Here is an 18,717-nt window from a genome sequence, read left to right on the forward strand (position 1 = left end):
TAAGAATACCACAAATTTCATCTCGCGCTGGCACTCATTGATATGAATCCTATAGGCCTATGAGTCACTAAATGCATTTTTTAACAGGTTCGTTTTCTGGTCAGTAAGGAATTCTTTAAAGTTAGTATCTTTTTCATGATTTATACAAATATCTTGCTCATGTTTATTTTTCATGTCTTATATGCCTTCATAATATCCAATAGTAGATCTCCTCCAACTCCCTGGTTTGAACTTGCGAATGGCGCTCGCAACATATCGTAGTCTCGTAAAGATGACTTTTAAACAGTAATTAGAGCCATATATTAAGACCACAAAAACGAGTTTTTACAATTTCACATTTAAAAATGTTTCCAAAACTGCTTGCTCGCTACGCTCTATCGCGGAAAAAATAACAAAACAAGGCGTATACACTGGATGCACGTGCACCCTCCCGCTGAGGGCAGAAGAGTCCCGACACTGGCAAGCAAATCAAAATTTGTACCCCTTCTTCTGCTTTCAACAGCTGATTTTCCTAACATTACTTCCATCTTTCCAAGATGATCACTCCCCCCCCCCCATCACTTTTAGTTCCACATCCCCATGTTCAAACCAGCTAGACTACGCCCTTGAAATAATATTATAGATTTTATCAATCAGAAGTCACTTCAAAAAGACTGCTGAACTTTATTACAAAACGCAAAACCAGTAGCGTAACTACGGGAGGGCACAGCTAGGGGCACGTGCCCCTCCCCCCATCGGCTGGCAAAAAAAAAACGGGGGAAAGGAGAAAAAGGGGGAAAAAGGAACAGAAATGCAGTGAGAAATAAGAAATTATTGGACATTATAGCATGGTATATTATATACATAATGTTGTATTACCTAAGATTTTTTTTTCATAACTTTAGGAATCATAATTTGCTCAGGGCCGATGTGTTCTTCGTTCCTGGTGCTCGCACGGTCTGTTTAACGAGATGTTTAATCCTGTTGTAGTAAAACATCCCTTTTCACCAAATATATTTCCTCGCATTTCGAGTTGTTATTGTTTTATGTAGTGACATATGCCTCTTTTTCAAGACTTCTGAAAGTGATTGCCCCCTTTTAAGGTCTAAATATAAAACATTTCCAGTCCGTGCTTACGTTCGCATTCGTGGACTGGTGAGATATGTCTGCTCTTAATGAATTCCTAAAGTCAGTCCCGTAAATTGTCAATTTTTCTGATCTGAATATCAAAAATTTTCAGCTAGCGCTTCGCGCTCGCATCATTTTGTTAGTAAAATACGTATGGTCTTCGTTAATTCCTACAAACAAGCCTTAAAATGCCCCTCTTCATGTCTGAATTTATTAAATTTTCAGCCGGCGCGCTTCGCGCTCGTAATATTTGATTGTTGAGATGCGTATGATAGTCATGATTACAGTGACTACAAAAAGTGCTTCATGTGTTTAGATGTAATTCTAACAAAATCAGCAAGCACTTGGCACTCGCATTAGATGTCTATAGTGAGATATGAATCCGTAAGGCTTAAAAATATTCTTAACATGACCCTGTCTGGGGTCAATACATAAAAAATCAGCTCGTGCTTCGCATTTGCATCATTTGGTTAGTAAAATACGTATGGTCTTCGTGAATTCCTACAAACAAGCCTTAAAATTCCCTTCTTCAGGTCTGAATTTTCTAAATTTTCAGATCGCGCTTCGCGCTCGTAATATTTGATTGTTGAGATATGCGTATGATAGTCATGATTACAATGACTACAAAAAGTGCATCATGTGTTTAGATGTAATTCTAACAAAATCAGCAAGCACTTGGCACTCGCATTAGATGTCTATAGTGAGATATGAATCCGTAAGGCTTGAAAATATTCTTAACATGACCCTGTCTGGGGTCAATACATAAAAAAAATCAGCTCGTGCTTCGCATTTTCATCATTTGGTTAGTAAAATACGTATGGTCTTCGTGAATTCCTACAAACAAGCCTTAAAATTCCCTTATTCAGGTCTGAATTTTCTAAATTTTCAGCTGGCGCTCACAATATTTGATAAGTGAGATGCGTATATGTTAATCATGATTAAAATGAATACAAAAAGCGCTTCAGTGTTTAGATGTAATTCTAACAAAATCAGCAAGAGTTTGATGGCACTCGCATATGTATTCTCTTAATGGATTCCTAATCGGTTCAGTTAATGAGGATGGGGAAGAAAAAAGAAGGGCGGCTGAGCAAAGTAGAGTAAAGCCTTTTTGAAGTGATTTCTGGTATGGTAATATATTCATGTTTTATTTTTCGTGAGAGAGTGGAACGATCAAGCGGTTCGGAAAATCTTTGAAAGCTGATGTTATATAAAACTCGGGGGGGGGGGGGGGGGTTGTCAGTTACTGTTAAAAGGGCATCCTTGGGAGGTGTTATTCCGAAACACGTTATTGCCTAATACCTCGATGTTCCTTAATCCATTTGTGGCATTATTCCGAAGGTCCGTCGATCCGAAAACGAAATAAGGTTCGTTGTTCCGAAGGTTCATTTATCCGAAAACGTAATAAGGTTCGTTGTTCCGAAGGTTCGTTCATCCAAAAACGAAATAAGGTTCTCTATTCCGAAGGTTCGTTAATCCGAAAAAATGAAAACCGGGAAAGCACAGGAAGGGCAAGTGTGGTGGCGGGGGGGGGGGAAGAAACACCGTTGCTGTTCAATTGTTATGAGGATGAGAAGGCAAGGGCGGACGAACGAATTTTCGTCAAAGTGGGCACTTTGGTGATTTCACGCGATGGGATGATCATCTGCGTGAAGTCATTGTGTGTTTTATATAGTAATTAAGTAGAGAAAAGCCTTTTTTGAAGTGACTTCTGATTATGGAAAGATGTATATTTAGGCCTTTTTCGCGAGAGTGTATTCAATGCTGAAGTTGTAAAACTCGTTTTGGGGGTCAACTTAATGGCATTATTGCGAGGTTTTGCAAGCGTGAATCACGATCTCAAACTTTAGGGCATTTCAGTTAGAAATGAAATAAAAAAATTCCGAGCAGGTTTCTACTATCATTCAAAAGATGTGCATCTATACTATGGACGCTAGGGTCTATGATCTAACTAAAGAATTAACACGAGCACAAATTGCAAGCTTAAATATACTGACCAGAAAAGGAACCTGTTAAGGATTGCATTTAGTGACCTTGTTAGGATACATATTTAACCAATCGAATAATGCGAGTGCGAAGGGCAAGCTAAGAAATTGTAATATTCCAGCCTGAAAATTAACTTAAAATGTATATTTTGAAAAGAGTATTTATTTTGTAAAAATGGAATTTCCCATTTTGAAAAAATAGCATTTCCCTGTTAATGTTATTTCTTTTGGGGGGTGCAAGTGCCCCCTAGCTGCCCCCCGGCGGATCCAACTTTCGCCAATAGGGGGGGGGGAGCAAAAATTTTCACCCATGATTTCCCTGATCGGCAGCTCAAAGTTTATTTTGTTTGTTTGTTTCTTTAAAAGGGTAGTCGTAACAGTCAATAAGTAGCATTTTTCTCATAAAATAATATCATAAGCCCTTTCTTATAATGCGGACGCGAAGCACGAGTTATAATTATTATTTTTTAATATGATGGGCAATATGTTTGCGATCTTCAAAACAAGATGCCTATGTAACTAGATAACAACTGCGAGCAAGAAGCGCGAGCAGAAATTGCGAATATAAGCTCTGACCTGATCTAAAAAGAGGGACTGTTAAGGAATTTTTGCAGTTAGCCATGAAGACGATACATTTTTCATCCAGGGGCGGCGGAATTTTCCTGGGGGCGGCAAAACCCCAAAAGTTGCACTTATATGCTAAAACGGGCATTTTGGTGAAAACGGATATTTTCACCATGAGATTATCATCCGTGTGAAGAAGTTGTGTTTTGTATAAACTCCTGAAACAAAGTTTGGAAATCTGACTTTGATCGATAATCAAACCTCGGCTTAAGTAAATATCATAATTAATATCAATGAATAGATCATTTACTAGTAATTCATTTTTAAAAATGATATCCCTACATGATGTGATTATCACATCATCATGATCATGTAGGGATATCATCCCGGCTTTAGATGGGCTGCCTACACTGCAGCAGAGTCTCGAGAACACCTGTAATCTTACCAGATTGCCTTATATTACAGGAAATTGGTATTTGGTGTATGTGATCTTAAAAAATCACCCCCGCCCTTTTAAACAGACCTTTTCTGTTAAATTGCAGAAAAATTCTTGTTTTATGAATATACAGAATGATTCTGTTATTGCTTTCTGCAAAATCTTTCACTTTTTCTGTACAATAACGGTTTTTTACAGTGTAGGCGCCCAAAGGAAGGCATTTAATGAATTTCTTCCCACCGGGTACCCATTCACCTCACCTGGGTTGAGTTCAGCACAGTGTGGATAAATTTCTTGCTGAAATTACGCCATGGATGGGATTCGAACCTACATCTGTTTCATAGTCAGAAGACTAATCCACTGGTGAACAACGCCCCATATAAAAAGTAAACATTATACGAGCAGTTTTTGTAGTCATGAAAAAAGAATTATCATTGTTAACACTAGGCGTAACGATCAATAAAATTTTAGTAGCATTCTTTTTAATTACCATTATGATCATCGTTTGGATTATTATGATCATCATTAGTGGTTTGCTATCAGGGTAGGCGCAATGCTGAAAGTTTTTATCACTTGACGGCATGAATGGAATACTGTGGTATTCAATACTATACGCCCATATAAAAATTATATAGGACCTATATATTTTTCTTTCCTTGTGGTCAATTTTCTTTGGGGGGGGGGCGGGGCTTGAGTCCCCAAATCGCCCCTCCATAGACATGGAGCCCATCAGTGATGGAGCCACGCTTCGAACCGCGGGCAACGTGTGCGTCGTCTGTTGAGGTCATATAGTCCTAGTCTACAAATGTAGACCCACATCTGCAGTGTGTGTACCTCAGCTGATTGAACGAGTCTGCATAGCAGACTATGTCTACTGAGGCTGCAGAAATGGCTCGCTTCGCTCGCCCTTTCAGGCTGGTTTGCTTCGCAAACCAGCAGATCCCACCTCACAAGCCATTCAGAGTCTGCATAGCAGACTAATATAGTCCATGATGTCGACTGCCTGGGCCTATTGTAAACATGCAAAATAACTTGCTCTCTATTTCCCGGGCTATTTCCATGGACCAGTAGGTCCATGCTAGTTCATAAATTGCGTTCTGTCGTCTGGCTCTGAGTTCGAGAGAGAAAGAAAGAGAGAAAGGGGGAGAGAGAGAAGACAGTCGGGAGTCAAATATCAGGTGAGTTACTTTATGCGGATTATAATAAGCTCTTGTACTCTTATATCTTTCAAATTTGTCTGTCTTTATCAAACCACGGACCCTACCACAAACCGAGATTCACAGATTCGTCACGTTCATGAATGTTACATATAAGAACATCCGACTCTAAATAGAAACTGTGCAAGACCTCGACGGGCCACAAGGTTCTTTATATATCCCTTGCTCCAGTGAGTCCGCATTGAGCAGAATATAGCTCCATGAATTGGAATACTTTTTTCTATAAAGGTTGAATGAGCGTGAATCGGTAGAAAATCTGCAGCAAAATCATATTGGACGGGGTCTACGTGTTTTAAAACCCAGTTGGTATAGCAGTCAAAGAGGATACTAGCATCAGTGGAATAGAATTTTCAACGTACCTCATTTCTCATCATATGCATATGGCTGCGATTTCCTACGCGGCATATTTTCTTTTCATAATTATGTTAACTGGACCCATGAGACAGAATATTGGGCCTGAGTCCTGAATGACGTCACACATGGAAGATAATTATCAAGTTTTTTTAATGCATTTCTATAATGTTTTAGCTCATCGCATGATTCGATAATAGGTTTGCAGATTTTTCGAAAAATAATAGCCTATAATATACTGGCATAAAATGCCTAACTTATCCCAAGATTGACAAAAACAAGAACCATGCAGTTGCCAGCACATGGGGTCTCTGTTCTGTCGACTTGAATGGATAATCCAGGATGAAGATATTATGATTTGAACCGATAAAGAAAATCAGACAAACAAAACACTGAAAATTTGATCAAATTAAAAATCAGACAAGGATATATGGCATGAAAAAATTGCATTATTCCTGTCAAACAGTTCTAGGCATGTCTTCACGAGACACAACACTATGCACATATCTCGAACTCTCAACTACAGTTACTATTACAGCTTTCGATCCTTTATTAATCTTTAGCCGATAACTAAATCCAAATAAGCATATTTTATAATAATTCTTGAATCAGACTTTAACTTTGACATGTCATTAAAATCTTTTAGTATTGTAAATTTTGCATGAATCATATACACCTGAGTTAAACTAATTTCCTTATGTTGACACCCGGGGGGGGGGGCACCGTATGACGAGTAGATACCTGCGCGACCCCAAAAACACGTAAAAAATGATGTCTCTTACAAGATAGGGCACGCGTACGTAACGTAATATTACGTACGTAACGTAATTAGGGGTGTCGGTGTCAAAACACTAAAATAATGAAGAAAAAAGGGGTATCTATTTCGCTAGGAAAGCTACGTGTTTAGGGTCACATTTGCGAGGGTATAAAAGAACTAAAATGTTTTATAAAGGATGTACTTTTTTCCCCAACAGTCAACACTATACGTGTTTAGAGTACAATTTGCGCGAGGTTTGGGGGTTGTTGCCGTACAGGGTTGCCGTATTATAGGTAACGATCGACGACCGACGTCCGTGACTTAAAGCTCAATTAAAATATCGCTGTACTTGTTTAGTACTTGCCAAGAGTATCGTTTTTTTCCCCCGAATACTTGTTAGGGTAGGGTTTCACACGCCAATACTTGCAGGGGTGCATTTTCAGAATATGGAATATTTTCGAGATCTCATGGTCGCGCATGGTATCTACTCGTCATTGGAAGTGGCCCCCGGTTGTTGACATTGTTATCACCAACTTTTGTTTTGTTCTGTCACTTCTGTGTATATACATTCAACCATTCCATGTAACTAGACACCATGCAGGGGCTTAAAATTTCAAGTTGAACCAATTTAAAATAAATAGTCATGTTTGGCTAGGTGTATGTCCAAACAGTGTAAATGTGAATTTTCACTGCTTTTCACCTTCCAACAACCGAGTCATATCTATCTGAACAGAGATCAAACTTGTTACTGGAGTTCTGTCTTTTTTTGTACTTTTTGAAATCATATACTATTAAAAGCACGTTCTATTATGTGTTGATACATCATACAATCTTGTATTAAGTCTTATTTTACACTCACTCTACAATATCAAGTTTGTAGGGGCTTCGATCCATTTTTCAGATGGGGGAGCAAAATGAGTCATAAAACAACATCACAAAGGCGCTCGATCGCACAAAACAAACAAACAAATACACATACAGGCACACACCCTCAACCTCTTCGTGCATTAATAATGCGACCTGGATTCTGGGCATTCTAGATACATTTTTTTTAAATTATGAAAGTCGATGATGCGAGCGCGAAGCGCGAGATGAAAAAAGAATGATATTCTGATCTGAAGAAGGGTCAAATTATGCATTATTTCGAGCAGTGTGTAGGAAAATTGTGAAGGGCATATGGATCGCAATGAATAAATGGTGCGAGGCGCTAGCTGATTTTAGTGTTATTTTGATTTAGGACCGGGATAATTCGAAGACATAATGTTTCATATGACATGTGAGCAATATACAAATGGGTGTACCTCAGGGATCTAATCTAGGCCCATTATTATTTTTATTGTATATAAATGACTTGCCAAGTGTTAGCAGTATTTTATCCTTTATTACCTTTGCTGACGACAAAGCAATATTTTTATCTGGTAATGATCCTTTTAATATGAATTTTATATTAAATACTAAAATAGCCAAAATTCAACGATGGTTTCTTGTCAATAAACTTTTTATTAATTTCGAAAAAAAAAATTGTGTTTTTTTTTAAAACACACAATAAACATATTGATAATAGTGCAATACGAATAACCATTTCAATAAAGCAATAAAGCAGGTTAATCAAGTAAAATTCTTAGGAGTAATTCTTGATGAAAATATTATATGGAGATATCATATAGATTGCATTTGTAAGAAGATTTCTAGAGTAATTGGAGTATTGAACAGAGTAAAAAAAAATTACCAATACGCATCCTTGTAAATATATATAATACCTTGATCTTGCCACATTTGAACTATTGTCTGATTATCTTGGGTGGCTATGCATCATATTTATTTCAAAGGATATATGTGATTTAGAAACGTGCAATAAGGGTATTAACAAATTCCTTTTTTTAGAGCTCATACACAGATTTTATTTTTAAGCTAAAAATTTTAAAGTTTAATGAACTTTATGTACAAATATTTCAATTTAGATTCTACTTTTCCATCTTGTTTTAATACATATTTTATAGTTGATAGTAGTATAAATAATTATGCAACGAGAAATTCAAACAAATTTGTTTATATCAAGGCCTGAAAAACTGGACATTTAAGCACTTATGTAACTATGAATAGGATGCAAGGGTTAATATCATGGGCGGAAATCCCAGGGGGACAGGGGGGACGTGTCCCCCGTACTCAAAATAGTAGGGGGACACAATATCAAATGTCCCCCCTACTATTTGTACATATATAACATAGGAGGATCCAGGGGGATCTATTGGCGGAGCAAAAAAGGGAAAAAGATTAAAGAAAGAAAAAAAAGGAAAAGAGAGGAGAAAAAAGAAAAGGAGGAAGACGTGTGACTAATAAAAAATAAATTAAATGAGGGGAAGACTTGGAAAATAAAAAGAATCTTTCATGCCACTATATAAAATTTTCGCTCGCACTCCGCGCTCGCACTGTTAGGTGATTTACATAACTTGTTCAATATTGAGCTTAAAATATCAAGTTTGGAAGTCAATATTCAAAACATATTTCACCTCGGAAATCAAACTTTCATTAGTTTGTGTGATTTACAAATAGATTTTTATAAAGTGCTCTGTACAAATGTCAGTTTTATGGTCTGAATGTTAACATCTGCTCGCGCTACCACTCGCAAATTTTGATTTATCAGATACTTTATCATTTTCGTGTATGCCATAAAGTTTTCAAAATTTCCCTTTTCAGGCCTGATTGTCAAAACGTATCAGCTAGCGCTGCACGCTCGCCTTTGATTTTCGAGTTATGTATGTGGTGTCAATATTGATAACGCAACAAACTACTTAAAATCCTTTGTTTATAACTGTTTATCACAAATTTTCGGCTCGCAATTTGCACTCACGTTAATTCCGCGCCCTCATTATACATTAATAAATAAGATATCAATTCAATAATCAAATTGTCCCTTTTGTTTCATCTCGCGCATAGCAAGAGGAGGAATAGAAAGATAGTCCTCATGTTATGATGACTGTCCTAAGGATGTCCCGGTCCTATGTCAAAACTCAAGTTAATAATGACGGAAAATATCAGTTTTTTATTAAGCATGTTAAGTGCAATCCATATCGACCTCACCATTTTCCTACAAAATGCTTGAACTATATTGAGCTGAATTTTACCTTTTTAGTTCGGATATGATTTTTTATGCTCTTGCTTCGCGCTCGTTTTGATTTCCATGATAAAAGATGTATTTAGAATGCCTAGATACTTGGATTAAATCTGAAACACGCGCGTGCATCTGCTCACGCTTTGTGCTCGCATTATTAAAGGGATGGTCCGGGCTGAAAGTATGTCTGGCTTGATAAATAGAGTAGAATTCACTGAGCAAATGGCGGAAATTTCATCAAAATCGAATAACAAATAACAAAATTATTGAATTTAAAGCTTAGCAATATTTTGTGAAAACGGTCGTCATGAATATTCATTAGGTGGGCTGACGACGTCACATCTCCACTTGTTCTTTTGTATTTTATTATATGAAATTAGGTTTATTCAATTTTTTTCTTCCAAGAACTAGAAAAATTGGGTTGATAACTGATTAGGTGCATTAGATATTTATTGCTGCAACTTATTTCATTATAAGGGAGACATATTATTCACACAAGTATGAAATAATGAAAATTATGATTTTGTGTAATAGTATAAGAAAACGGAAAGTGGAGATGACTGTGACATCATCAGCCCACCTAATAAATATTCATGACAACTGTTTTTAAAAAATGTTGCTGAATTTAAACTTCAATAACTTTGTTATATGTTATCCGATTTTGATGAAGTTTTCGGCATTTTGCTCAGTGAATTCTACTCTATGTATTAAGATATAGATATTTACAGTCCGGATCATCCCTTTAATGTAGATGGATCCCCTTATTACTCATCATTTTCATGATTTACAAAACATGAATAGAGTGTCTAAATCTGGAATTTTTTGCTCGCGCTTTGCGCTCGCATCAATTGTTTAGTGGTCACGATTGCAAATATTGATTGAAATTTTCCATTCTTTATGTACTAGAAATGTCAAAAATTTATAGCTCGCGCTTCGCGCTCTCATTATTTGATTGTTGAAATATTAAAAGTCTTCATGGCTAAGTGCATGTAGTCCTTAACAGGCAGGCCTACCTTTTCAATCAGTTCGAAACGTATGTAAAAAAATTCTGCTCACGCTTTGCGCTCGCATTATTAATGTAAGGAAGATCTCCAATTACTTATCCTTTTCATTATTTACAAAACATAAATAGAGTGTCTCGTTTTTAGGTCTAAATCCCGAAATTTTCGCATCAACTGTTAAGTTATATACCTATTCTGTTTAAGTCACAAAGAGTGCATAGAATTTCCAATCTTTGTGTAAAATTGTAAAAAATTTCAGCTCGCGCATGACGCTCGCATTATTCGATTGCTGAAATATGTAACGTCTTCATGGCTAACTGCAAGCAGTAGGTAGGCCTATACCTTTTCGATCACTTCAAAACGTGTATCAAAAATTTCCGCTCGCGCTTCGCGTTCATAGTATAGTTTGCGTAGACATCTTTTCAGGATAACAAGCATTGCCTAGAATGACCCAATTTCAGGGAAACTGTACATAACATTTTCAAAAAAAGTTTGCTCTCGCTTCGCGCTCGCATTATATAAATTATGATTATGATATTATATGTTTATGTTGATTTATAAGAGTAAAGCTAAGAAGTAATTATAAGAACTACCACTTCAAAGAAACAAAACAAAAATCATGTTCGAGCGGCCGATCGGGGAAAATATGGCTGAAAAAATTCCACCCCCTCCCCCATTGGTGAAGGCTGGATCCACCCCTGTATAAAACATGTATTTTAGAACGAGATGGCTTTAATTTTGGGATAACCTTTTTTTTGCTTGTTAAATTCATTTTCGTCGAAATGACCTTAAATTTGGGGTGATAACCTTGTACAAGTCAAATTTTCCATCCCCATGTCCCCCCTACATTTTGGGAGAGATTTCCGCCCCTGGTTAATATATTTTTAACAATCGATGCGAGCACAAATCTAGAGCCGGAAATTTTTGATCAACTGTCATGGAAAGGGGGGGGGGGGTTAAAAGTAGTTTGTTAGAATTAATTTAGAGATGAATATACATAATCACCTGGATCCGCCTATGGAAAAGGGGTTAGCCATTTTCTTGTTTATTCATTGGCAGAAAAGAATTACATGCCTATTTGATAAGATTCCTTCATAAATATAGGGCCTACCTTAACAAAAGTTGCAATGATATATGGAATCATACAGTGGCGTAACTACGGGGGGGCATGGGGGGGCACGTGCCCCCCCCCCCCCCCCCATCGGATGGCCAAAAAAAAAAAAACGGGGAAAAGGAGAAAAAGAGGGAAAAAGGAAGAGAAACGTAGTGGGGGAAAGAAGAAATTGTTATTTATCATAGTGTTATATTATGTTATATAACATAAGAAGCATTTTTCACAACTTTATGAAACATTATTTGCTTAATTGTGTCTTCATTGTTTCTGGTGCTCGCATAGACTTTTTATAGAGACATATAAAACTGCTGTACTAAAGCCTCCCGTTTTCAAATCAATATACAACAAAATAATATATTTCCTCGCAATTAGAGTAATTATTGTTTTAAGTAGTGATATATTCTTCTTTTTCATGACTACTGAAAGTTATTGACCTATTTTAAGGTCTTAATATAAAACATTTCCTGTCCGTGCTAACGTTCGCATTAGTGAATTGGTGAGATTTCTGCTCTCATGAACTTCTAAAATCAGTCCTTAAAATGTCAAATTTTAGCTCGCGCTTCGCGCTCGCATCATTTGGTTAGTGAAATACGTGGGGTCTTAGTGAATTCCTACAAACAAGCCTTGGAATGCCCCTCTTCATGTCTGAATTTCCTAGATTTTCAGCTCGCGCTTCGCGCTCGCAGTATTTCTTTAGTGAGATGCATATGATAATCATGATTACAATGACTTCAAAAAGTGCTCCATGTGTTTAGATGTAATTCTAACAAAATCAGCAAGCGCTTGGCACTCGCATTAGATGACTATGGTGAGATATGTATACTCTGACTTAATGGATTCGTAACTATAGTCCTTAAAATATCCATGTTTTGAGGTCAATATATACAAAAATTTCAGCTCGCGCTTCGAGCTCGCATCATTTGGTTAGTCAAATACGTAGGGTCTTAGAGAATTCCTACAAACAACCCTTAGAATGCCCCTCTTTAGGTCTATATTTCCTAAATGTTCAGCTCGCGCTTTTGCGCTTGCAGTATTTGATTAGTAAGATACGTATGATAATCATGATTACATGACTACAAAAGGTGCTTCATGACTGTGTTTAGATGTAATTCTAACAAAATCAGCAAAGGATGGCACTAGCATTAGATGACTATGGTGAGATATTTATACTCTTAATGGATTCTAAAATATAATCCTTAAAATTTCCTTGTTTAGGGTCAGTATATACAAAAATTTTCATTTCATTTCATTTCATTTCATTTATTTTCCACAAATCAATCAAAATACAAAGAAAAACATACAACTCATTCCGAAATAGTATGCATAATTACAATATAAAAGCAGATTCTAAGTGGATGGACCTAAAGTAAAGCAAAAGCTTGTTGTGGATAGGCCCTTAACAAATAATTTATGTGTAATCATTGATAGCTACAAATAATTATAGAAAAAATAGAGCTGAGCTCGGAGAAAGTTACAGAAACTGGACAAGGACGAAAACAGAGAACGTTACAAAGAACAGGGGCACACAGGTTACTAGACAAGACAAGGAGGACAAAACAAGACATAAAAGAAAGAAAGAAGGAAAGAAGACCCGTCTATTATATTGCTGTTCATGATTGCGTCGTTAAAGCATGATCGTATGCCAGTGGAATAGTAGACGGGTCCTTTGTAGGGGTATCTGCAGCTGTAAATATGAATACATGTAATTCATTACAATGGTAAACATACGGACATAGTGAGGGGATAGAGCACCTGGCAGACGAGAAAAAGAAAAAAAACTTGATAGTTGCTAGGAGAGAAAAAGTATCAAAGGACCGAAGCAAAACTTAGAAGAGCTATGTGGTTTTAAAGAGTTTCCCTGGCTACCAGGTGCCCAATCCTCTCTCTGACCGTCTTAAAAGTAATACGCAATTGAGTACAAATAGATAAATATATATTGTGTATTTAAAGCTTACAGTTGGGTTCTACGAGGAGTAATCTTTTAGCTCGCGCTTCGCGCTTGCATTGTTTGTTTAACGAGACAGTTAAGTATCATGATTACAAAACAATTTCCTTATAATGTCAATTTTTAGCCCTCAATATCAAAAATTTTCAGCTCGCGCTTCGCGCTCGCATTATTTAATCGGTGAGATACATATTCGTTTGATGGCACTGCATGTCCTTAAAATATCTATATTAGGCCAGTATACCTGTCAACTGAGCGCGCTTCGCGCGCTCCCTAAGTGACCCGAAATTTTTGCTGGTGCCCCCCCAATGCCGTGACCCACGGTACGCCACTGGAATCATATATAGATTCCAGGCTGGTGTTAAATCAACACCGGAGTTTTTGCAGTGTATACATGATTGTGTTAGGACTGCATATACTTTTAATAGCCCAGCATGGCATATGCAGCGATTTCATGTGAGGTCTCTCTAGGAGTCCCTATCCCACATACAATTCGAAATTCGAGGGGATACTCTTTCAATCCCCGTGATCCCGTACCCTGGGAACGCCTCCGGGCTCATGCCTAGAAAGATAGGTAGGCCTACTTCCTCATAGTTTGGTAATTAGCTGCATATAACAAGCCTTACTGCTACAGGCGTGTAGCCAGGTAGGGCGGTCGCCCCCCCCAAAAAAAAAAAAAAAAAACGCTCCCAAAAAGGAAAAAAAAGAGGAAAAGGAGAGAAAGAAAAGCGAAAGAGGAAAAGGGAAGAAAGGTATAGCTTTTGTTGTTTTTTCCTTTTCGGGTCAAAAGAATAACCTAAACGAGACGTTCTTCACTCTTTATGCTATAAATTTGCTTCCGCGCTCCGCGCGGGAAAAATATCAAAATTGCCATTCCCTTTTGTTCCCTACGCCTTTTTTCTACTCCGTTTTTCCCATTCCCGGCCATAGGAATCGTATATTCTTGTCAGAAATTATAAAGTTTACATGGGTGTAAATTATGAAGAGCATTTTTACTTTATACTACATTGATACAAAATTTTGACTCTTCTGATCGGAGCGGGTAAACATTACCGTCACCTCCGGGTTCCCAAATGCTTTTTTTTCCGCTTTTCATTTTGAATATCTCTGAACTTTCTTAATAAAAAAGGAGGCGCTTAATATGAGCGATTTTTTTCTTCCAAAACAAATCACAGAGGTTTTCGTGCTTCGCGAGCATGGGAAAAGAAAAGTCCTTCTAGCTTGCATCATCCCTTTCACATTTGAGCTCGTTTTTCTTGAGCTATATAATCTAAGAAATATCAAATTTAGAACAGGTTAACGTTTCAAGTAAATTTCTAAAAATCAAAGCTTCAACGCTATTCGCGGGACGGGAAGGGATATAGGGCCTATTTACATCTGCACTCTGTAAGTGTTGACATGGCACGCTTCGCGTGCACTTACCCCTCCCCCTCCAAAATTAACTCCTGGCTACGCAGTTGTACTGCTATAGGCCTATAGTTGTCCATATTCGCTTTGATCTCATCCGATATCTTGACAGTTCATTTCGCCTTTTACATGTTTTATGTCTCTTTTTCAATTCCCTGTTCATTAATTATATATAGGACTTTGATCTGTTCTGATTTCAAAGACCTTTGTTCGACAAGTACAGTTATAGATTTGGAATAAAATCCGGAAACACAGTTATCTTTGTTGACTTAGTTATTGTTGTTGTAGATGTTTTGTTTTGTTTTTGTTTCACAGACATTGTTCACTGAAAATGGAGTTGATGACGACGATACTGTCGGTTTGTCTTGGAATAGCCACTGCCAGTTTGACATTTCTATGGATGCGCCAATACCATCGGAAAATTGAGCCCTCATATCCTCCTCCTCCTGGTCCAACCGCTATCAGTATAATCTTGAATGACTTATGGCGAATCATATCACGCTCCAAACCGCCTAACCTGATAGAGCTTGTGACAGGTTTACGTCGAAAGTATGGTGATATTTACTCAGTGTCAAAGGGCAAGAAAATTCTGGTGATTATAAGTGATCCTGAAATGGTGAAAGAACTCTTCGTAAAGCAAGCTGAGATCACGACTGGAAGAGATACTGCACCTCTAGCACATGTTGCATTCGGAGATGAAGGTTTGTGCATCGATCTGTCTACACTAGCATACCTAACCATGGGGGCAGACTGCCCCCCCCCCCCGACGAGTCACAACCCATGCAAGGGACGTATTTCTGCCCCCCCCCGTTGTCAAATTTTTTCTGGTGTGAACTGTCCTTTATATCCTGTATAGGACCTTTTTTTTTGCTTGTCAATTTTTTTTTCTCGTACGAACTCCTTTATTTGTGGTTGAAGACCTTTTTTTTTGCTTGTCAAATTTTTTGACGGACGATTTTGCCCCCCCCCCTGTGGAAAATCCTAGGTACGCTACTGTCTGTCTATCTGTATATATCTGTATCAAGATTATGGGCTAAGGGCAGGCCAATATCTTACGGCTATTTCCACTGTAACACCATAATTGCAGTACCCTGCATGCTGCTATTATAAAATATGTTGTACAAGATAAAATCTGATATCTGTTCTTTCGTACTGCTGGGACGCGGTTGTGATGCCGGCATTTATATGGCAACTGCCTTCAGATTGTTCCATACTGAATGAAGACGTCATTGAAATAGAAATAAAGAGAAGGTTAACGTGAAAAGTAAAATTTTGATGTTACTACTATAATTAATTCACCATTTCTTCATTATTTTCATCTGATCTTATAAGTTCTTTTATGTTCTCTTTCCCCCGTAAGGAAGTATTATTTTTGAAGAGGGAAAATCTTGGAGTGATATGAGGCGCTTCCTTCTTCTCGCTTTCCGAAAATTTGGCATGGGTAAGAAGACTGCTGGAGATTGTGTGAACGAAGAGGCTCAGATTCTTTGTAGGGAATTCATGCTGGCAGAAGGTAAGCCATTCGACCCATTCCGCACCATCAACTATGCCGTGGCTAATATTATTCGGTCAATCACAGCCGGTCAGCGCTTTGACTATTCCAATGATCGATTTCAACAGATGGTCAAGCTAATCACTGATGTCCTAGGTGCCGAGAACTTTTACGGGCCTCTAGAAATGATGCCGTGGTTGTACTATACCCCATTCTTTAGAAAGGAACGCAATATGTGTAACGCACTGATCGACTTGATGAAGCAAGAAGTTGTTGATCATCGTCAGACAGTGGACATAGACAATCCAAGGGATGTCATTGATATGTGTCTAGCTGAAATTGATCGGGCAAAGAATGCAGGAGAGGAAACATTCTTTGATGAGTCACTCCTTTGGAGAACACTTCTTGATATCTACTTGGCTGGAACTGAGACCGTTGCGACCACACTTACATGGGCCATATTGTATATGGCTGGATGTCCTGACATTCAAGAAAAGGTATAACAATTTATTTCTAAGTTTTGAAAAAAAAAAAAAAAAACACGACCTATCCATCGAGGTAGACAGTCACAGTAATGAGCAAGGAAATTTTCTGTGACCGGCGAAATATTTATATTAGCTATATTCCCTTGATTAATTTAATTTGTATAGGGACATAATATTAGAATAGGCTGTGGAAAGTTCTTGTGCTTTATTTGATTCAGCGAAAGTGAGCATTGGCATTAAAGATTTCGATTAATTTCAGTCTTTGTATGCTTCTTTCTTCATCTTTTCATTCAGGTCTGTCAAGAAATTGACACCGTCATTGGTAGTGAAGGCACACCTCACTACGACGATCGCACCAGGATGCCTTACACAGAAGCTACTATTGCCGAACTTCTCCGAATCCGTCCGATCGCACCCCTTGGCATTCCGCACATTAACACGGAAAACATCCTTTACCAAGGCTATCTCCTTCCTGCGCGTTCCATTATTATTATGAACATGGTAGGCATGCATCTAGACCCAAAGCTGTGGCCCGACCCAGAAAACTTTGATCCATCCAGATTTTTAAGAGATGATGGAATGACAGTCAAAAGGCCAAGTTGGCACATGCCATTTGGAGCAGGTAATTTCTGTCAACGACAGTACCGTTGCTCTTCTTTCATGATTTAGTTAAATAACATTGCATTAATGATTATGTTAAACTGCTAGTGGACACTTTATATATATATTTAATTCCACTACTCTATTAAAACGCCATTTGAGTAATTCAAATACAACTGATCGGCATTCATATCTTTAATTACAACCACAATGCAACCCTAAGACATGGATTGTCATGCACAATTTGAGTTGGATGTGTTTTAATTTTCTTTTTACATGTTAACGTCATTTTACATTATAGGCATAAACTTAAGACTAATATGATTTAAGTATTGATTAATCTTTTCAGAGGACTCTATATTAAATCGAATTGAATTGAATGAGATCTGCTTATTGATTCTATTAAATTGATATTGTATTATAATGTGATTATTCTTATCAGGACGAAGGATATGTCTAGGAGAACAACTTGCCAAGGTTGAATTATTCTTGTTTTTCACCAATCTGCTTCAGAGGTTTACTTTCAGACTACCAGATGGTATCCTTCCAGATTATGGATTCGGACATCGTACATCGACCCTTGCCCCGAAGAAATTCCAGATCATTGCTAGTCCACGTTGATTGTCTACTGAGTACTTGATTAACAGTCTCGAGCTAATAGTAAAGTGATAAACTCCATTAATAACTCAGAGTAGCCGTACAGTGTGAGAATCAGTGGCGTAACTACGGGGGGGATGGGGGGCACGTGCCCCCCCCCCCCCCATCGGCTGGCAAAAAACGGAGAAAAGGATAAAAAGGAGAAAGGAAAAGAAGCGTAGTGGGAAAAGAAGAAATTATTGTTCATTATAATGTTATATTATATTACAGTTATGTAATGTTATATTAAATAAGATTTTTTTTGTCATAACTTTATAAGAAATGATTTGCCCAGGGCCTTTGTCCATTGTTCCTGGTGCTCGCACAGTCTGTTTAACGAGATGTTTAATCCTGTTGTACTGAAACATCCCTTTTACACCAAATACATTTCCTCGCACTTCGAGTTGTTATTATTGTTTTATGCAGTGACATGTGCTTCTTTTTCATGACTACTTAAAGTGATTGCCCCTCTGAAAGAAATCATTTCCTGTCTGTGCTTACGTTCGCATTA

The 18,717-nt window shown here is 37.6% G+C and overlaps 1 protein-coding gene across 1 annotated transcript; it reads left to right on the plus strand.

Moving 5' to 3' along the window:
* The first annotated feature begins 5,086 nt into the window (after positions 1-5,086).
* Positions 5,087-18,202, plus strand: LOC121410299 (cytochrome P450 2U1-like). Its single transcript, XM_041602293.1, has 5 exons — positions 5,087-5,267; positions 15,309-15,694; positions 16,354-16,982; positions 17,265-17,592; positions 18,013-18,202. Exons 2-5 carry the CDS (start codon positions 15,325-15,327, stop codon positions 18,189-18,191), a joined length of 1,506 nt encoding a protein of 501 aa, XP_041458227.1. The 5' UTR covers positions 5,087-5,267; positions 15,309-15,324; the 3' UTR covers positions 18,192-18,202.
* The last annotated feature ends 515 nt before the right edge of the window (positions 18,203-18,717 follow it).

The sequence above is a fragment of the Lytechinus variegatus genome, chromosome 3, assembly GCF_018143015.1.
Source record: "Lytechinus variegatus isolate NC3 chromosome 3, Lvar_3.0, whole genome shotgun sequence".
Classification (NCBI taxonomy): Eukaryota; Metazoa; Echinodermata; class Echinoidea; order Temnopleuroida; family Toxopneustidae; genus Lytechinus; species Lytechinus variegatus.